The sequence below is a fragment of the Erinaceus europaeus genome, chromosome 13 (assembly GCF_950295315.1).
Source record: "Erinaceus europaeus chromosome 13, mEriEur2.1, whole genome shotgun sequence".
NCBI classification, from domain to species: domain Eukaryota; kingdom Metazoa; phylum Chordata; class Mammalia; order Eulipotyphla; family Erinaceidae; genus Erinaceus; species Erinaceus europaeus.
This window is the reverse complement of record NC_080174.1, coordinates 53650014-53671686: the sequence shown is the minus strand read 5'-3', so window position 1 is coordinate 53671686 and position 21673 is coordinate 53650014. Positions and strand designations below refer to the sequence as shown.

Genomic DNA, 21673 nt, shown 5'->3' with positions numbered 1-21673 from the left:
AAAGGGCCTGTGGCTATCCTAGTTATTTTGTTTGCTTGTTTTTGTTATTGGGTTTTTTGCCTGAGCCTGAAATCTGATATGCAGGTGGATCTGGAACAAAAACCAGAAAGCTGGATCAGGCAAGAGAGTAGCTCCCAAATATGGGAAAGGTGTATGAATGTTGTTGATTGTAAACCCCATCAATTTGATGTGATCTGGGGAAATGATGTTCTGTGTAGCAGTCACTATGAGTGATGTCACACATTTGGGGTGACCCTAGGAAGACCCTGAGCTTCAGCGGGGCCCCCATTTCTCCATCTGCCTGGACTGTGGATGATGGAAGTGGAAAGGAAAGCAGTGAGGAAGACACTGTTATAAAATTCCCTGTAAACTTGGGGGCACACCTCTAAGAATCTAGGCCCCAATGCTAGTAACCAAAAAAGAGGCTTTGGGCTGAGGAAGCCCTCAAGCCAGGGTCTACTTCAAGCCAGGTCCAATTCCCCAAAAGCAGGTGATGGGGACTTGTGGGAGCAGAGATAGGACTGGCGCTTGGTTGGTCATGGTACAGACTGGGCCCTGGCCAGCCTCACAGTTGTGAGGTCAGGAAATCCGGAGGTAGAAAAGGAGTACATGGTTGCCACATCCCCCTGCCCCTGTAAGACCCCAAGGCAGGAAGGCTGCCTGCGCCCCCCCTCCCCCTGCCCACAGCATGCCTCCTGGGCTCCTTCCTGGGAGGAAGGGGCTGCCTGTGGCTCTGTGCACAGGAGGGAGTGAGATGAGGCAGATGTTGCAATCCACAGCCCCTGTGCCTGTCAGAGGCCCAGCCCTTAACGACAGGGCCAGGAAAGAAGCAGAACTGCGGCTGTTTTCAGGAACCTACCTTGAAGAAGCCAGCAGAGACCCTAGAGGCCAGCAAGGCTCCAGCAATCCAGGCTCCAGTGTGAGTAGGGGACCTCCAGGGGAGGGCTGAGCCTTGGTTAGAAGGGGCCCTAAGGTCCCACCCACACCCACTTCCTCCAGCTCTGCCAAGTGCCAAAAGTCCTAGAACTGGAACCAGGAAACAGGAGCGCAGAATGCTCTGTCTCTTCCCCAGGGATGACCACACTCTGGAGGCACTTGCCTTAAGGAGGTCACTGAGGCAAATGTCTGTGAGTTGTATGCTGAGTTGGACCCTTCTCCAGTCCCTGTAAGAACTTGTGTCTTGATCTCTTACTGTCTGGTCCCGGTCTCTTTTCCTTTCTGTTTCTATCTTTGCTCCTCAACCCCTCTCTGGTTTGGTTTCTCTCTGGCTTTCTCCATCTGTCTCAGACTCTGTGTCTCTTTTTTTAAAGTATTTATTTATTTATTTATTTATTCCCTTTTTTTTGCCCTGTTGCTTTATTATTGTAGTTATTATTGTTGTTGTTGTTGATGTTGTCGTTGGCTAGGACAGAGAGAAATGGAGAGCGGAGGGGAAGACAGAGAGGGGGAGAGAAAGATAGACACTTGCAGACCTGCTTCACCACCAGTGAAGTGACTCCCCTGCAGGTGGGGAGCCAGGGGCTCGAACCGGGATCCTTAGGTTGGTCCTTGTGCTTTGCGCCACCTGTGCTAAACCCGCTGCACTACTGCCCGACTCCCTCTGTGTCTCTTTTATTTACCTTTGTCTCTTAAATCTTAGACTTTCTTGGGTAGTGGAGTGCTTCTAGGTTTCCAAATGCCTCATCTCTCTATGTCAGTCAGCCACCTTGTCTCTTGGTCCCTCTATCTCTATCTCTTCTCTCTCTCTCTAGTTTCTTGATGTCTCCTTCCTCTGCTTGTATCTCTATGGTCTTATCTCCATCATTTTGTTCTGTATGCTATGTGGATTCCACTTTCACTTTCTCTCTCTGGTTATTTCTATTAAATTTAATAATTGTTAAAATTTTATTTCTTTGTTCTTTTTTACCAGAGCACTGGTAAGCTATTATGGTGAGAGACTGAACTTGGAAACTGGTGCTTTGGGCCTGAAAATCTGCTGCATAATCCATTATGCTGTTTCCCTCCCCACCCACTTTTTTTCCCCCATCTTCCAATGAGCTTTAATCATCTGTCTGCATCAAGGTCCTGTGCCTGGGTGCGAGCAGGTCCCCAAGTGGGGGATGGGAGGGGGGGACAGGACATGATGACTTGGTACTTCGATCATTTCCATAAATTGGGGGGGAGGGGCGAGGTTACTGGCAAGGCAGGGGGACTGTCACTTCCTGGGGACAGTCTCCTGCAGTCTCCAATGGGGGGGGAAGCCGTGGTGGGGGTGATCTGAGTTCCCAAGGCCACACATGAGTCCCCTAAAACTGACCCATGAGTCCTATAGGGTTGACCATGGGACTGACTTCTGAGTCACCTGAGGCTGCACCTTGAGTCCCCTGGACTGATCCCTGAGTCCCAGGGCTGCACCTCAAGTTCCCAGGGCTGCACCCCAAAGTCTCCCCCAGCCCACATTGCCTCTCTTTTTCTCTGAAGCACATCTCGAAAGGTGACTCATTTCATTCAGTTGCTTTCCATAGAAAAGACCTCACATTAGTCAAAGTAGAGAACAGAGGAGAAGGGGGCCAACCAAGAGAGGAGGAGGAGAGGAGGGAACTGAGAATGTGAGCAAGAAAAACAGAAAGAGACCACGTGATGCCAGTGACTGGGGAGGGGGACAGAGTCAGGGGAGGCAGCCAAGATGGTGCAGGCCAAGGACCCACAGATAGAGCTCTGAAATTATGTGGCATGATCATATAGATAAAAGGAGGTGACAATTCTAGGAGGCTGTGACCACACAGTCTATAATCACAAGAAGTCACGGAGCCATGCAGGACTTTGCAAAGGGGTGCCTTGCTTCATGGCACATGAAAACAACTTAAGGTGAATGAGCATTTCCTCCAGGCAATCTTCACATAAGAGCTCTTTTTTTATATATTTATTTATTCCTTTTTGTTGACCTTATTATTTTATTGTTGTAGTTATTGTTGTTGTTATTGATGTTGTCATTGTTGGATAGGACAGACAGAAATGAAGAAAGGAGGGTAAGACAGAGAGGGGGAGAGAAAGATAGATAGCTGCAGGCCTGCTTCACTGTTTGTGAAGTGACCCCCCCCCCCCACTGCAGGTGGGGAGCTGGGAGCTGGAACCGGGATCCTTACACCGGTCATTGAGCTTCGCGCCACGTGTGCTTAACCTGCTGCGCTACAACCTGACTTTTATCAGAGCTTATTTAGTGTCACTCGTCCTGAGTGGAGACTGCAATTATTTCCCCTGTTTCACAGATGGGGAAACTGAGGCTCCGAGAGGTGAAGTAACTTATCCAAGATCACAAAGCCAGTGAGTGGCAGACTGTTCAGATCAAGTGGTTTGTCTCAGAGCTGAGCTCCCAGCTTCTCTGTATACTGACTGACCCCTGAAAAATGAGGCCCTGTTCCAGCAGACCTCTCCCCGACTCGGCAACCCCCCACCCCCAGGTAGGCTACCATAGGACACCAGAATCTGATGCCAAAAGTCAATGTCCAGCAGCCCAGGGGGAGGCTGCCAGGACTCCTCAGGCCTTGGGGGTTGGTTGCCCATTGTGAACAAGGGCCAGTGGAGAACGGTCTTGTGATACTTAACTGGCCATAGACTGAAGCAATCAAGGCAGCAGGGTTGTGTATGATCAGACGTATACAGAGATGGGACCCAAGGTGCCAGAGTCTGGGCCTAGGAGGCTAAACCTTACCCCCAGCAAGTATGCGGAGGGGGTAATCAAGGTAGTGGGCTAAAGCAAGAAAGTTTCCAGCCATTGATTGGTAGATTGGGGTACTCTAAATGGTTGCGCAGATTCCCATAGCTGCCTGGTGGAAGGGCAAGAGGAGGCTGCTCCCCCATTGTCAGATCCTGGTGGAAAGAGGGAGGGGCTCTTTATGTCAGTTGTAAAAAGGTGACTTACACATTCACAGCCAGCTGGTATCCTGCTAAGCCCTATATAAATGGACGGACTGGGTCTTGGGGTAAGGTCACTCTAAGCAGGAACAGCCTGGGTTTCTGGGCAGCTCTAAGTCTTTGTCTGGGAGGCAGGACAGCAAGAGAGGCTTTCTTCCTCTGAGCATAGGAGAATCTGCTGTACACACAGGCCGATCAGCCATCCCCAGTGACCTGCCACCAAGAGTGACAATTAGGGCTGAAGCATCAAGTATCCATTCCCAAGACCCTAATGGGAGCAAAGTGGAGGGTTAGGTCCCAGAAGTGAAAACTTTTGCAAGTGTCCTAACACTGGAACTAATAATGGCTCCCTTCATTGTGACCTGTCACCATAACCAAAGCAAACCACGTGTCATCTGTGCCCCATATTAGGATGTATTGGAGCCCTTGTGTGTCCCTGCCTGAGGTTCTCTCAGCCTACAGTTCCTGTGAAGTGCCCCCCAGGTGTGTGCTGACCACCCCTTGTCTCAGCCTCTCTTTAGAGCTGTCCCTTTCTGCTGGGAAGCACTCTGTCCCTTTCAACAAGGCTCACCCAGGAAAAAATGCCTAGTATCCACACATGTGCAGCTTGAACATGCCAGGGAGTGACCACCCCAAAGGACAGCCTTTAACCAAAGGTGGAGGTGCTAGTAAGCAAATGTCTGCATCTCCCTTCTAGTCAGCGGATAATTGGTCCCTTGAGTGAGCAATTCTGAAATGTGACATTTTTTTAAAATCATTGCCAGAGCTTCACCACTCTGAGCTGACTTTTTTTTTTTTTTTAGTTTTATGTATTTGTTAATAAGAGAGGAATAGGGAACCAGAGCATCACTCTGGCACAAGTAGAGTGATAGGGACCAAACTCGGGACTTCACACTTGAGAGTTGAACCTTTTGTCTACTATGTTACCTCCCAGGCCACCCAAGCTGGCTTCTTCAGATAGAAAGACAAAGACAGAGAAAAAGAGGGAAAAATACCATTACACCAAAGTTTCCTATAGTGTAGTGGTGATCAGGCTCAAATCTGGATCATGCACATGGCAAAGCAGGTGAGCTGTCTTGCTGCTCCTCTGAGATGCGTTTTTTGTTTTGTTTTGTTTTGTTTTTGTTTTTACCAGAGTACTGTTCAGCTCTGGCTTATGGTGGTGTGGGGGATTGAACCCGGAACTTTGGAGCCTCAGGCATGGGAGTCTGTTTGCATAACCATTATGCTATCTACCTTCCGCCCCATGTGTTTTTTTTATATTTAATTATTTATCTATTTTGCATAGAAACAGAGAGAAAATGAGAAGGAAAGGAGAGAGAAAAAGAGACACCTGAGGCACTGCTTCACTACTTAAGTGGAGACCAGGAGCCTGAATCCAGGTAAGGAGTGCACTGTAACATGTGCACTCAGCTGAGTGTGCCACCACCCAGCACCCCTGACAGGTATTCTGTGTGGCACCTTAGAATTTCAGCATGCTTTGTCCATAAAGAAACTCAGCCCCATTTGTCTAGAAAGATGACTGGCTTGATGACACACCTGTTTCATTCTCCCTATTTATTCACTCTGTGTCTGGGGTCATCTCACAATAAACTACCTGCAAGCAAATCCTAACTTTTTTTTTTTTTTAGTTAGTGATTTAATAATGATGAACAAGATTGTAAAATAATGGGTACAATTCCATACAGTTCCCTCCACCAGAGTTCTGTATCCCATCCCCTCCATTGCAAACTTCCATATTCTTTATCTCTCTGGGAGTGTGAACCAAAATTCTTTCTGGGATGCAGAAAGTAGAAGGTCTGGCTTCTATAATTGCTTCTCCACAGGACATGAGCATTGGCAGGCTGATCCTTACCTCCAGCCTGTTTCTGTCTTTCCCTAGTGTGGTATGACTCCGGAGAGGTGAGACTTTGGAACACATTGGTGAGGTCCTCTAACTAGAGGTATCAAGATGGAATCATAGCAGCGACTACAACTTGGTGACTGAAAGACGGTAAGATATAAAGAGGGACAAATTGTTTAATGAACAGAAACCTAAAAGCAGGACTAGAGCAGATGAACTTGGGGATCTTTTTTGTAGAAAGAAGCTAGGAAGTCTATTTTAGATATATTCCAAGGGACCCATGACTTCAGTAATTTTTGCCTTAGCCTGATAGCTAACATGCAAAGGGGTTAAAAATATAGTCTTGGAAGAATTGAGAATAGGGCTAGAAAGCTGGATTAGGGAACCCCCTTGATAATCTTTAGAAGAAACATTATATACAATTTGCCAAGAAATATACTGGCAAAAATATATATCTCAACTAAAGGACAATTATTGTTCCCTATGACAACCTCTATTAGAATCATCAAACAAGTAAAATGCAGTGAAACTTAAGGTTAACTTAGATCCCAGGTAAACCCTAGGTCTATTCCCTCCATAACTTTAGGCCAGATCCCAATATTGGTTTGGATACAACAAATGATACTCAATGATTTAACAGCTGGGAGAAAGTCCAGCTTCATCAGATAAGGAAATCTACAAAAGCTGGAAATGGCAAGAGACTGGCTCACTTTAATGATGGCCTTTTTAATCAATACCATCATCTGGGGCTCTAGTCAAAGAATCCTTGGATTCCCACATAGATATGATGGGCCAGGACCTCTAGTAGATCCCCCTCTCTACCATCCCTGGGGACTTCCATCAGGAAGTCATCATAAGACTTCTTGTGGGCCTCTCTAGGACCTTGTCCTCACTATAGAGAAGCAATAGGAGGGACTGCTCCACTTTCTGAAGGGAGGCTGAGTCAGCCTACTCTGCCACTGGAGGAAGACTGGTCCTGAAATGAGTGCAGCCTAGAACATTCCCAGCTATAACCATGGACTGTGAGCTCAGACTGACAGGATTCAGGTTACACAGGCTCCTGTGATGAATATATATATATATGTGCCCTGGATCAGGTGAATGGGTAAAAGTTAAATCCAACTTTTTGTTCTGCTCTCTGGGAGAAACCTGGATAAAACGGAAAGGAGGGAGAATGTTGCTCCTGGCTGCTCCTTTCCTCTCCCAGCTCACTCCTAGAAGGCAAGCATAGCAGTGGCTGTCTTATCATTTTCTACATTCCAGGAACTGTACAAAACCCTTGACTCGTACCATCTTGTGTTCTCTTCCCAAAACTTTAAGAGCTATTTAGGCTGTTGCCACCTGCATTTTGCAGATAAAAAAAAAAACTGCGCCTCAGAGAGGTCAGGCAGCCTGGCCAGTGCCAGACTGTGCTAGAGAGAGGGTCAAGATCAGCTCTAATGCCAAAGCTCGTGATATTAACTATGATCCACCCTGCCTCTCCTACCAGGTAAGCACCAAGTTGGCATTATGGTGGGGCTGACAGCCTGGAGCCTGACTGGAGCTGCCCTCATCCTCTTGCTGCTCCCTCCAAGTGAGTGTGGCTTAATTCAGGGTGCTGTGGGGAGAAGGGATTTGTAGGGGCTCTCAGAGAATCAAGACTGGGACACAGGCATAAGATGGCCAAACTCCCAACCAAAGACCTTCCACTCATGAGGACTGGAGAGTGGACCTGGACTGGTCTGCCTAGAAAAAGCCAGGGGAGAGGGACAGCCCATATGTTAAACTATACTTCTCTGCCAAGCACTCAGAGTCCCCTTTAGTCTTCCTGGGCATCAATGAAGGAATCAGAATAGAAGAAACAAGGGAGCAGGTTTGTCCCTGAAATAAGGAAAACCCAGCAGAGCTCTGTGATTATGGAAACTCTATCTTGAGATGTGGGGAGGCTCTCGTGGAGATGTTGGGGGATGAAGCCAAGATGAACAGAAATGTGCATGGTAAGGAAGCAGTTAAGTGTTGATGGTGGTATTTAAGCTTTGTGAACCACTCGTAGTCTCTGTCAAATGTTCTTATAAGGTTTTTTGATTTGTTTCCTCGGAATTTTTTTTTCTCCTGTATTTTGTCATGTGTTTTTAAGATTTATCTTATTTATTTCATGAGACAGAAATAAGGAGCAAGAGGCCAGAGCAGCACTCTGACATATGCAGTGCCTGGGATCAAACTCAGGTTCTCATGCCTGGAAATCCAACACTCTATAACTACCCCACCTCCTGGGCCACTTTCTGTTTGCTTTTAAAGATTATTTATTTTCACAGCAAAAGTAAGAGGAGAGGGAAACAGAAAGAGAGCTTAGTTCTGGCAGATGGTGTTGTCCAGAATTGAGCCTGGGGCTGAAGGGGCACACTGCCACTGTGCTCACTCCCCAGCTCTGCCTCGGTGTGGTGTGATGTGGCGTGGCATGGCGTGGCATGGCGTGGCATGGCATGGCATGGCGTGGCGTGGCATGGTGTGGCGTGGCATGGCATGGTTTTTTTTTTTGTTTTTTTTTTTACTAGAACACTAATCAGTTCTGGTTTATGGTGGTGTGGAAGATTGAATTTGGGACTTTAGAGCCTCAGGCATGAGAGTCTTTTTGCTTAGCCATTAGGCTATTTCCTAGTCCTACTCTGTCTTGTTTTAAATGCCATAAAACCATCCTTAGTGGGCAGGTCAGACAAAGCCAGGCTACTGAGCCTGTTGAAGAGGACACAGCATCAAGTGGAGTTCTGAAAGAAAGAGTTTTGCCAGGTTCCTTCCTGTCTGAAACTCTAGACCTATGATGCAGTAGAAAACCATGCTCAAAGTCATGAACTTGTTCCGTGATTCTGGGAAGCGTGTTCTTTCCACTGGGGCCTGAATGACCTCCTTAGCAAGATGGACTAAAGAACACCCTCAAGAGGAAAACAGGCTTGGACAACACAGCATAGTGTTTTCTTACTTGCTTGTTTGGTTTTATTCATTTGGGAGGCCATGATTTCACTGCCCTGGGCTTCTTTTCATTCAGATAGAGAGATGGAGGGTGAAGCTGAGAGTGGGTGAGACACCACAGCATTGGAGCCAGACTACCCGGATGCCAGGGCTTGAACCTGGCTTGTACTCCCTACCCAGTGAGCTATCTCTCCAACCCCCCAGTGCTTACTTGTTGATATGTTTATTCAATAAAATAGTCACCAAGGTTCTGCTCTGTGCTTGACAGTACTGAGTGAGACAGTCAAAGTCTCACTTCTTGCAGAATCTATGTTCCAGCTGAGGAGACACCAATAATAACCTGATTCTATACTTCTGAAGCATATGAAGAGCTTTGGGAAAGTGCAGGGAGCTTGGCCTGGTCTGCTCCCCACCCTTAGCCCCAAACGACTGAAGTGTTAACTAGGTCACAGGAGTGGGGGGGGAAAAAAGGTACCTTGGGACCAGGAAGTAGTACAGCTGGTTAAGTGCACAGGTTACTATGTGCAAAAACCTGAGTTTTTGCACATAGTAACCCACTCTCTATCTGCAGGAAGGGATGCTTCATGAGTGATGAAACAAGTCTGAAGATGTCTATCTTTCTCTCTCCCACTCTATCTCCCCCATCCCTTTTAGTTTCTCTCTGTCCAACCTAATAAAAATAGAAAGAAAAGGAAAAATAAAGGTACCTCAGCAAAAAACAATAGAAGCAAAGACCAGGAGATTGAAGGAGCAGCAAGCAGGCCAGAGTAACTACTGCTGGGAGAAGAGGGTCAGTAGGGGTCAGCAAAGCCAAGACCACTGGGACTGTGAGAAGGATTTAGGGATCTAGACTAATTGTGGCAGCAGGTACTTCCCTGCCAGCCACTGTCCCACATGTCTCACACGTGTTCCAGCTCACCCTCCAGTAACACTAAGGAAGGGTCTACATCATCCCCATTTTTTTTTCTTTTTCGTTTTTTTTTTTTTTTAACAGGGTTGTTGCTGGGGATCAGTGCAAATCCGCCTCTTCCAGCAGCCATTTTTTTCCTTTTTAAATTTAATTTAATTTATAGGACAGAGCGATTGAGAGGGGAAAGGAGACACAGAGAGGAAGAAAAAGAGAGAGACACCTGCAGACCTGCTGCACTGCTCATGAAGCATCCTCCCACCCCACAGATGGAACATGGGTCCTTGCACAAAGTAACCTGTGCATTCAGTCAGGTGCACCACAGCCCAGCCCCCCATTACCCCCATTTGACAGATGAGAAAACTCGAATACAGAAAGTCCCAGTAGTAGACTAGGCTCACATAATCATAAGCAACAGAACCAGGCTCTAGACCTAGAGAGTCTGGTCCCAACATCTATGCCATCATCCAGCAAGCCATACTGTCACTCAGAGCAAGAGGGTGCTGCTGACACATTGGGCTGGAAATGGAGTAACGCAATCAGATTTGAGCTCTGAAAAGATTACTGTGGCTGTGGGGTTCTTATCATGCTCATCGTTGCTTTCACCATCCTTGTGGAGGGAACTAGTCTATTTGGTGGTGACTGGAGATGGCTTGCAAGAGCCAGTATGAGAGTCAGGGATATCCAGCTTGCTCACCTGAGTAATGCACCTGTCTTGTCAGACACAGGATCCAGGTCTGAGCCTGCTCCCTACCACACTGGAGGAAGCTTTAGTGCTATGATGTCTTTCCCTTTCTCTTTCTGTCTCTTGGTCTTTTTTTCTTTTTCTCTAGGAAAAAAAAAAGTTATCTCAGAGTAACAAAGCTCCCATGATGGCAAGGTAGAAAAAGGAGAAAGAGGAGGAGAAGATGAAAGAACTGACTGTGTGCAGCTCTTCTCAAGTCCCCAGTCAGTGATGTCATCTCACCAGCAGCTGTGGTGGGAATATTTGCAGCAGGACCAGTCTTTTCTTGGTATAACCAACTGTTAAACATGTACTGGCATGGCCTGAGAGGGAGAACAGTGGATACAGTGTTGGATTCTCAAGTGTGAGGTCTCAAGTTTAACTCCCAGCATTGCATGTGAAAGAGTAATACTGTGGTTTGTTGGTTTGTTTGTTTGTTGCCACCAGGGTTATCACTGGGACTCAGTGCCTGCAGGAGGATTCCACCACTCCCAGTGGCCATTTGTTTCTTTTATTTATTTTTTATTTTTTTATTATCTTTAGTTATTGGATAGAGACAGCCAGAAATCAAGAGGGAGGGGTGATAGAGAGGGAGAGAGACAGAAAGACACCTGAAGCCCTGCTTCACTGCTCATGAACCTTCCCCCTGCAGGTGGGAATCAGGGGGCTTGAACCTGAGTCCTCACAGATGGTAACATGTGTGCTCTACCTGATATACCATCATGTGACCCTGTTTTGTTTTGTTTTTAATTTACCCAGACATCAGCTAGTTCCACTAAAAGCATTTCACAGGCTCTGTCATCTTGTGGTGGGGGAGGACAAGAGCTAGTGAATAAGTGACTAAGTTCATTTAAGCACCAGCTCTGTGGGCAAACGTATCTACAGGGCTCATTCTCTCTCCCCCCCCCCCACGCCCCAGGCCTAGAGGATTGTGCACACATCCGTGTCTCAACCCCCATTGTCCGCCTGGGGGACCCCGTTACAGCCTCCTGCACCATCAACCAGACATGCAGCTCCTTGGGCCCAGAGTCACAGATCGTGTGGAAGCTGGAAGCAGAGCTTCAACCCGGCGGGAAGCAACAGCACCTGCCAAACGGGGCCCAGGAGTCCACCATCACCTTGCCCCACCTCAACCACCCTCGAGCCCTTCTCTCCTGCTGCCTGCTCTGGAGGGGCAGCCTGCAGATCCTGGACCAGGCAGAGCTGCAGGCAGGCTGTGAGTCCCTGCGACCACCCACTGACCCTGACCCCGCCTCCAATGCCTTCCTGCCAGCACCAATGGGTTTAGAGAAGCTCAGTCAGCACTCTGGGGGGCATGAGCTCAGGCAATCCCCTTACCAGAGGGTGGTGCAATTTCTCTCCATTTAGCAGATGAGAAAAACCAAGGCTCATCATGGAGGTTAACTTGATAATGGTTACAAATGAATAAGGGTGGGGGAGGGTGGGGAGAGCAGCTTTATATCAGGCAGCATGATTTGAAAGCAGCATGACTGTAGGTGGCACCCGAGTTAAGCCCCAGTTCCTTGCACAGAGGACCTGTAATCAGGGAAGGCATTCTCTACCTACAGGGCTTAGTCCCAGTTTCTCTCCTGTCTCAGCTCAGCCTTTTGCTCAAACTGATGTAGTTTGTGTCAGGTTAATACACAAGAGAAAAATAAATAAATAAAAAGATCAAGGCCTGTGTTTAAGAATCAATAACAGGGTTAGAGAGCTCACCAGGTAGGGCACATGCTTTGCCATGCACACAGCCCAGGTTTGAACCCCACCACCATATGGTGACACCATAAGGGAGGTGTCATGGCACAAGAGAAGTTCCAGTGCTGTGTTTTTTTCTCTCTCTCTCTCCTTCTCGCCCTCTCTCTCACTTTCTCTCCCTCACTCTCTCTCATTTTCTCTAGCTCTCTCATCTTTTCATCAGAGTGAAAAAGTATCCCAGGAGCAGAGAAGCAAGACCCTAGCTTCACAAAAAAAAAAAAAAAAAAGGAAGGATAAACAGTAAGAAAGTCAACACATTTTACTTACTCTTCCGACCACTTGATGTACACAGTGTCATTCAATCTTTAAAATAATCTTCAGGGAAGGCATATTTATATCACCCCAATTTTTTCCATTTTGTTGGGAGTTTAATGGTTTACAGTATGGTTGTTGACAGATGGGTACTGTTTCTCTTCTCCCTGTGGTAGGTGTCTGCAGAACACTCTCCCTGTGCCCGACTTGAGACCTTTTCCATCATCATATAGCAAGACTCCAAGGCCCTCTTCACCCACCCCACCCCATCTTCTCCTTCCCCAGAGTCTTTTGTTTGGGTGCAGTATATCCTACCCAGTCAAGTTTTGCTTTATGTTTTTTCATTTTATTTATATTTCACTTATTTTTAATGACAGAGAGAAAGATACACAGAGAAAGAGAGAAAGACCAGAGCACTGTTTCAGCTCTGGCTTGTGGTGGCATTGGGAATTGAATCTGGGACCTGAGAGGCTCAGACATGAATACTTATTTATTGTAGTGAGAGAGAGAAAGGAGAGAAGACAGCTCTAACCTTGTTTCTCAAACCTCATTCATGTGTGAGATCATCTGTATTTGTCCTTCTCTTTTTATTACCCCAATTTTACAGCTGAGGGAACTGAGGCACAGAGTAATTAAATGACATCAGGATCAAATGGCTTGTGATTGGCAGAACTAGAATGAACCCTGACCCTAGAAAGTCACTGTCAAAGGGGGCAGAGTTGAGGGAACAGGAGCCTCTGATGTTTGTATATGCCAGTGATGTGGCTTCCCCAGAGCTGTGTGTGTCTCCAGGTCACCCAGCATGAAGACTAGAGAACAACCAAGATGACCCCAGAGGGAATGATCAGAGCCAGGAAGCAAAGCCAGCTGACCCAGGTGGGAGCCTTCTGAGTGGTCATACACAAAACATTCACTCTCTCTTTCCTATGTGCAGACCCCCCTGTGGTGCCCTCCAATCTGTCCTGCCTCATGAACCTCACAACGAACAGCCTCTTCTGCCAGTGGGAGCCAGGACCAGACTCCTACCTGTCCACCAGCTTCACTCTAAAGAGTTTCAAGTAAGTAAGGCTCTCTCTCTCTCTCTCTCTCTCTCTCTCTGTCTGCCAGCCCCATTCCCTAGTGTCTTGAATAAAAGCCAGAGGCAAAGATGGAAGATAGCAAAGTCTCCTTCCCTCTGCTAACACCCAACCCTATTCCATTGGCAGGAGCCGGGAAAATTGCCAGACCCCAATGGGCTCCATCCCGGACTGCATGGCTGAGGACAGACAGAGCCACTGCTCAATCCCACGCAAACACCTGCAGCTGTACCAGTATATGGGCATCTGGGTGCAGGCAAAGAACGCACTGGGGACCAGCAAGTCCTCACAACTATGTCTTAGTCCCATTGATGTTGGTGAGTGATACAAGAGGGGAAAAAACCCTAGAATGGGCAACCCAGAAAGGCAGAGAGGGAAACCCAGACTCTGTGACAGACAAGGAGACACTATATGCCTAGAAAGAGAGGAAGAGACAGACAGAGGCAAATGTCTGAAGCTGGGGATAGAATTATGAAAGCAAAAACATAGGAAAGACACAGGCAGGGCCAGAAAAATAGCTCACTTGGATAGTGCACTGCTTTGCCACATGCATGACTCAGGCGCAAGCCCAACCCACTACACTAAAGAAAATTTCAGTGTTGTGGTCAGCTTCTCTCTCTCTCTCTCTTTCTCTCTCCCTTCCTTCTATCTGCCTCCCTTTCTGCCTCTATCTAAAAAGAAAAAGAGTCTGGGCAATGACACACATGCTTGAGCACACATAACAATGTGAAAGAACCCAGGTTTAAGCCCCCAGTTCCCACCTTCAGGGGGGAAGCTTCATGAGCAGTAAAGCAGTGCTGCAGATGTCTCTCTTTTTCTCTCTCCCTCTCTACTTCCCCTCCCCATCTCAATCTCTCTGTAGTCTATCAAATAAGTAAATAAATAAATACTGTTTACAAAAGATAAAAAGAAGAGGAAGAGACACAGGCAAAGAGAGAGACTCATTATTTCTGGAAATCTCTTTAAGTGTCCACTATGTACAAGGCATTATTCTAGGTGCTAAGAAGACAGTAGTGAAAATGGAAAGAAAAAAAACTGTCCTTGGAAGCTTACATTCTAGTGGACAAAATAAATCTAACAGGGAGCCAGGCGGTGGCATACTGGTTAAGTGCACATAGTATGAAGCATAAGGACCCACACAAGGATCTCAGTTCAAGGCCCCAGCTCCCCACTTGCATAAGTAGTGAAGCATACCTGCAGCTGTCTCTCCTTCTATCTATTCCTCACCTCTCAATTTATCTCTGTCTTGTCTAATAAAATGGAAAAAGTGGCCACCAGGAACAGTGCATTCATAATGCCAGCACTGAACCCCAGTGATAACCCTGGAAGAAAAAAATAAATAAATAAATCCAACAAAATAACTGCTCATGAAGCGTGGTGGGGAATGCAAGGAAGGATCATAGAGGAAAGCTTCAACAAGGATATGTTTCTTTGAAAGAAACAAAGGAGCAAGTCACTGGCTATCTAGAAGGACAGTGTTTTTTTTTTATTAAGAATTTATTTATTAAAAAAAAAAAAGAATTTATTTATTTGTGAGAAAGGCAGAGAGAGAGAAAGAACCAGACATCACTCTGGTACATGTGCTGCCGGGGATCGAACTCAGGACCTCATGGTTGAGAATCCAATGCTTTATCCACTGGGCTACCTCCCGGACCACAGGACAGTGTTCTAAGTAGAAGGAACAACCAGTGCAAAGGTCCTGGGGCAAGAATAGGAGCCCATGTGACTTAGAGAGAGCCAGACACATCCAAAGACAGACCTGCAGAAACACAACAGCAACAAGATGAAGAGAGACAGGCACAGAGTCCCAAGGTTGGGTACCCAGGGAAGAAATGAAACCACAAGCAGGGAGACAAGAAGGTACTAAGACAGAGTCCTAGAAAATGGAGCAGGAGAAGGCTCTGACAACCCCTGTTCTTGCAGTGAAACTTGAACCCCCCACACTGGGGGCCCTGTACCCCAGCCCAAGGAAGGACCCACCCCAGCCAGAGTGCCTGCAGCTACACTGGGAAACATGGAAGCCAAGCTTGTACATGGAACAAAAGTGTGAGCTACGCCATCAGCCACAGCTTGGAGAAGCCCACTGGACCGTGGTAAGGCAGAGGGTGACTTAATCAACCCAGACAGGGGTGGCTAAGGGCAGGGTAAGTTGAGGCAGCCCTAACAGCCACAGGGATTGAGGTTCATAGCCTCGGCCTCCTCCCCACCAGGTGAGCCCCCTGCCTTCCACAGTTCCCGGGTATGAGCTCTGCGGTCTCCTCCCATCCACAGTCTACATCCTGCAGATACGCTGCATCCGCTGGCCCCTGCCAGGCTACTGGAGCAACTGGAGCCCCATCCTGAAACTGGTCACTGGACAGCAGGGTAGGTGGGGGGCCAGGAGCAGCCTTCAGGGCTCAGTCTAGTGGCCAGGGTCACCCTGACCATGTTTCTGACTCCATCCACAGCCCCCACTGTCAGACTGGACACCTGGTGGCGGCAGAGGCAGCGGGACCCCAGGACCGTTGACATGCAGCTGCTGTGGAAGGTGAGCCTCTCTGAAGGCCATCCTCCAGCCTCTTTGGCCTCCTCCAAACCACACAGACCCCAGCATACTGATACTCAGGACTATCACCAGTCTGGGAGGTTCCCATTAGCATGGGAACTGCATGCTCTTTGCACCTCTGTCTGTCTCAAGAGACTTTGGTAAAAGACTCACTTATGGCAGAGCCGGTTCAGGGAACAGTCAGTGCCTGCTGCACACACCTGCCTCCTCCTTCCTCCCTCCCTCCAAGGACCTGACACAGGGGAACAGGGGGAAGAAGAGAGGTGGTTCCCACCCCACCTAGAAACTCCTCCACACTTCAGAAGAGTTTTTTTCCTTCTCTGCCTTCCACAGCCAGTGCCCCTACAGGAAAACAGCAGGCAGATCCAAGGATACCTGGTCTCCTGGCAGCCCCTGAACCAGTCAAGGGAAGCCCGAGTCCTCTGCAACACCACGAAGCTAACCTGCACATTCAGCCTGCCTTCAGAAGTACGGGAGGTAGTCCTTGTGGCCTATAACACAGGAGGGACCTCACCTCCCACCCGGGTGGTCTTCCTGGAGAATAGAGGTAAAGGAGGTGAAGGCAGGGGGGAGAGTGTGGTGGTTTAACATGTATATTCAGAAGCTGGACTGCCTGAGTTCAAATCCCATCCTGTCACTCACAAGCAGTGTGACCTGGGAAAGTTACTCAAGCTCCCTGGCCTCTGTCTGTTGACATAGTGAATGGGGATGAGAGAGTGTGTCCCATAAAGGGCTGCTATGAGCTTGATGTGAGTGAAAACCTGTTCCCAGCACAGAGTACCTGCTCCATGTGTATGAGCTGGCATTATTCGCTGTGGTGGAACAGACCCAGACCCAGGTTAGCACATCCCTGAGTTAGTTGCTCATTCTCACACCCACAGCCACCACTCCCATAGCACTGGCTCTTACAAGACAGGATAAACAATAAGAATGGCTAGTACCCCAGGCAAGGCCTCTCGGCATCTCAGTTTTCTCAGTGATAGTGGGGACTGTTAGCAGACTTAGAAAATTAACACACACCAAGGGTTGTGTCTGGCACATACCCAGACTACACAGCACTCGCAAGAGACACTAGGTGAGGCTTAATCTCTGCGTCTGCTCATTTAAGCTGCATTAAGACCCTGTAAGGGAGGAACTTTTCTCATCATCTCCACTTTACTGATGAGGAAACTGAAGCTCAGATATCAATTTGCCCAAGTTCGCCCTGCTTAAAAGTGGCAAGAATGTGAGCCTTACTAATCATAAACCTTAAACCCAGACTACTGGCTATAGGAACTTACTCTCCTCACCTCATTCCATCATCACTTCCTCTGTCTGCAGGCCCACCCCTGACCGGACTCCACACTGTGGCCCGAGATCCTCACAGTCTCTGGGTGGGTTGGGACCTCCCCATCCCTCAGCCTCAGGGATACGTGATTGAGTGGGGCCTGGGACCCCACCTCCACGGTGACAACAATAAGACCTGGAGGCTGGAGCATAATGGAAGTATCACAGGGACCCTGCTGCAGGGTGAGGCAGGTTGGGGTGGGTGGGAAGGGCAGAAGAGTTGAGCATGTGGGGGGGGTGTCACTGCCTGACCACCAGTAGGCAAGGGACAGTCTGAGCAGCCTAGAGAAGCAGATTCCCCAGCCTTGATCCCTCATTGTTCTTATGCCAAATTCTCCAAAACAGAATTGATTCCTGTTGTGTTAACTAGGTTATCTCTTCCTCCAGTCCTGTCTCTGCCACCTGCCCAGCTCCCTCTCCCACTTCCCTCCCTTTAATCCATGAAATAATCTGAAGGAGATGTTGCAGAGGGCCTGGGAGACAGCATAGTAGTTCTGCAAAAGATTTTCATCCCTGAGGCTCTGAGGTCTTACGTACAGTCCCTGGAACCACAATAAACCAGAGCTGGGCGGTGCTTGCGCTAAATAATGATAAATAAAAGTATTTGAAAAAGAGAGAGATTAGGGGCCAGGTGGTGCCACACCTGATTGAGCACACATGTAACAATGCATAAGGACCAGGTTTGAGCCCCCAGTCCCTACCTGCAGAGGGAAAGCTTTGCATGTGGTGAAACAGTGTTGTAGGTGTCTCTTCCTTCACTCTCAATTTCTGGCTGTCTCTATCCAATAAATAAAGATAATTTTAAAAAATTAAAGAGAGAGTGATTGCAGAGGCTAGCCCAATGTGAGACCCAGGTTGCCCAGGCCAGAAGTCTGAGATTAGTCCCTGGTCATTAGCATAAGTTAGCCCCTAACCAGAGCAACTTCCTCATTTTCTTTCTGCAGAGAACATAAGGCCATTTCAGCTCTGCGAGATCACAGTGACATCCCTGTACCAAGATGCTGTGGGACCCTCCCAGAACATCTACGCCTACTCCCTAGAGATGGGTTCGTCAGGCCCCTACACAGAATCTCCTCCTCGCTCCCTCTAGGCCTGCCTGGGCCCCAACAATCAAGAATATGAGGAAATATTCTTTCTCTCCCTTTGGCCCAGAAGATGGGCTCCCCCAATCCTAACACTACCCACAGCTGGCTTACTCTGAACCCCTGCACCTAACTACACACCAACTGGTGAGGTGGGATGACAGACACTGGACAGTGAGTCCATTGGAACTTGGAAGCAAGTCTGCCAAGTCAGTCAGTTGCCCTGATAGAAGTAGTCTATCGCATGTGACAGTAATTTGGGCCAGTAAGAATGCTCACTTGGACAGTGTATTGCTTTGTGATGTGTGTGACCCAGGTTCAAGTCTGGCCCCCGCTGCACTGAAGGAAGCTTTGGTGCTATAGTGTCTTTCCTTCTGTCTCTTTCTTTCTTTCTATAAATATTTTTTAATTTTTTATTTGACAGGAAAAATAGAAATTGAGAAGGAAGGGAGATAGAGAGGGAAAGAAACAGGAAATACCTGCAACCCTGCTCCACTGCTCATAAGGCTTCCCCCCACTGCAGGTGGGGACCAGGAGCTTGAACCAAGTCCTTGTGCACTGTAATGTGTGTGCTAACCAGGTGCACCACCACCCAGTCCCTCTCTCTCTCTTTCTTTTCTTCCTTTCTTTCTTGATTTTTTTTTATTATCTTTATCTATTGGATAGAGACAGTGAGAAACTGAGAGGAAGGATGAGGTAGAGAGAGAGAAACAGAGAAACACCTACAGCACAGCTTCGCCACTCACAAAGCTTTCCCCCTGCAGGTGGGGTCCATGGGCTTGAATCTGGGTCCTTGTGTACTATAACATGTGCACTCAACCAGGTGTGCCACCACCCAGCCCCTAATTGTGTATGTGTGTGTGTGTGTTGGTTTTTGGTTTTTGTTTGTTTTCCAGGTCACTGATCACCTCTGGCTTATGGTAGTGTAGAGAATTGAACCTGAGACTTCAAAGCCTCCAGCATGACAGTCTCTTTGCATAACCATTATGCTATTTACTCCTGCCCTTTCTTTCTTTCCTCCTTTCTTTTTTAAAAACAATTTTTAATTTTTTTAGTTATTTATTTTGGATAGACAGAAATTGAAAGAGATGGTGGGGAAAGGAAGAGAAAGAGAGAGAGACCACAGCCCTCTTTCATCACTTGTAAAGCTCCTCACTGCAGGTGGGGACCAGGGGATTGAACTGGGATCCTTGCACATTGCAACATGTGCGCTCTATCTGAATGTGCCATCATCTGACCCTGTCTCTGGCTCTCTCTCTCTTTCTCAGAAAAAATCAGCCTGAAACAGTGACACCCCAATAATGGAAAAAAAAAGTTGATATAGCGGGGGTGGGGGGCATGGGGTAAATAGCATAATAGCAATGCAAAGAGACTTTCATGCCTGAGGCTCCAAAAGTCCCAGGTTCAATCCCCAGCACCACCAAAAGCCAGAGCTGAGCAGTGCTCTAGTAAAAAAAAAAAAAAAAAAAAAAAGTCAATACAAATTAGAGGGCTTGGCATGATTTAGAGAATAGGAGCAGAAATAAACTGTGAGTAGAACAAAATCAGATTAAGAAAAAATCAGGAATTAAGACTTCGGAGTCGAAGAAAACCAGGCTTGAGGTTTGCTCTGCCACTGTAAAAGCAGGAGATGGAATTGAGTCAGCATTCCCAGTGAAAAGAGGCTTGGACATAGGTCCCTTTGTACTCTCTTTTCTTCCTCACTCGCCCTGTAGCCCAATTCTTGAATCTAGGGAGCCACAAGAAGTCCAACCAGTTCACCTTGCCCCCCCCCCCCATCAGCCTCTGAACCTCTCTCTTCCACAGCCCCCTCCCATGCCCCAGAGTTGCAGCTGAAGCACATTGGCAGTACCTGGGCCCAGCTGGAGTGGACACCCCACACCCCAGAGCTGGGGGAGAGCCCCCTTACCAACTACGCCATCTTTTGGACCAATGCTCAGGACCAGTCCTTCTGTGAGTCTATCCTCAGCACTTCAAAGCCCCCAGAAGGCCCGGGACAAGGTGCTCAGCAACCTCAGGGGAAGTCTTGGCATCTGAATCCAGGCTGACCATTCTCCTCTTAGCAGCCACCATCCTGAATGCCTCCTCCCATGACTTTGTTCTCCACGGCCTGGAGCCTGCCAGCTTATATCATGTCCGCCTCATGGCTGCCAGTCAAGCCTGGACCATCAACAGCACAAGCCTTACCCTGATAACCTTGGCCTCAGGTAAGAGGGAAGAGGAGTTGGCAGGACAGGGGTGCCTTACCCAAAGGGTCTCCATTTAAAGAGCATACAAGTTTTGCTCAGATCCTATGGTTTGAGAGAAGAGATGCAGGGCTGCCCAGGAAGTCTAGTCTGACAGAGGAGACCCAGACTTGCTCATATACACTGTTAATCCTCTTCTGACTTGCCCCACACCACAGAGGATTCTCTGATGCACATCCTTCTGGGTCTGATCGGTCTCCTGTTCTTATTCATCTGCCTCTGTGCAGTTTCCTGTTTCTGCTGTAGACCCAGGTGAGTCCTTTCAAAAGTCCTGCAACCCCAGCCTACAGTCCTGAGTGGGCCAGTATATATCCCTCCCAGTCTTCCCCAGATTCAAAGCCCTTGTCAGGGAGACCCCCCTTTGTCTCCACTGTGCACCCAAGGGCCATTCTTTGGTGGCTGGGAGTGACTGGGAGAAAGGATGAAAAAGATGTGAGCCCATGCCTGAGCCAACCTTCTTGCCTTGCCTCTTTCCCCAGCAGGAAGAACCCCTTGTGGCCAAGCATCCCTGACCCAGCCCACAGCAGCCTGGGCTCCTGGGTGCCTGTTATCAAGGCAGAGGTGAGAACCCTGGAGGGAGGGGGGATGGGGCTGGGGGTAAAAGTGAAGGCTAACCAACCCTTCTGCAGATGGTGACTCAGGCCTCCCCATAACCCTTTGGAGTAGAGCAGGCCTGGGAGTGAATTCCATTTCTACCCACTGCAAAGCCCCCATGAATCTCACTGTGAGATGGGGTTAGTGCCACACAGAATGATCTAAGAGAGTCACCAAAGTAAGTCTAGACAGCATAAAACATGCATCAAGAACACATGAAATACTTTTGAGTTCCAGCAGTAATGCCCCCACAATTATCCCAGCTCAGAGGGGACAGTGGCTACGACCATGCCCTCATCCCACATCTTTGTGTCCAGGAGATCTTCCAGTTGCCCAGACTTCGAGACCCTGTCATGCCACCCATCACTAAGATCACAGTACTGGAGGAGGAAGAGAATAAGCCAGAGCCCTGGGAGTCCAATGACGACTCAGGAAACTATAACCTCCCCACTTTGGCCCCAGGCTTATGTACTCCAGGGGAAC

At 48.1% G+C, this 21673-nt stretch overlaps 1 protein-coding gene and 1 pseudogene across 1 annotated transcript; both read left to right on the top strand.

The window, feature by feature from the left end:
* Positions 1-7230, top strand: part of LOC107522263 (transmembrane protein 69-like) — a 26722-nt pseudogene extending 19492 nt beyond the window's left edge.
* CSF3R (colony stimulating factor 3 receptor) lies at positions 767-21669 on the top strand (the record flags this gene model as incomplete). The annotated part of the gene is made up of 17 exons (XM_007518039.3): positions 767-919; positions 5777-5887; positions 7227-7310; positions 11234-11530; positions 13256-13379; positions 13527-13714; positions 15321-15490; positions 15608-15761; positions 15845-15924; positions 16276-16489; positions 17263-17451; positions 18213-18314; positions 20157-20303; positions 20417-20557; positions 20755-20848; positions 21076-21157; positions 21508-21669. Coding segments are annotated over exons 3-17 (2208 nt in total), but the record flags the coding sequence as incomplete, so codon positions are not given.
* Between the last annotated feature and the right edge of the window lie 4 nt (positions 21670-21673).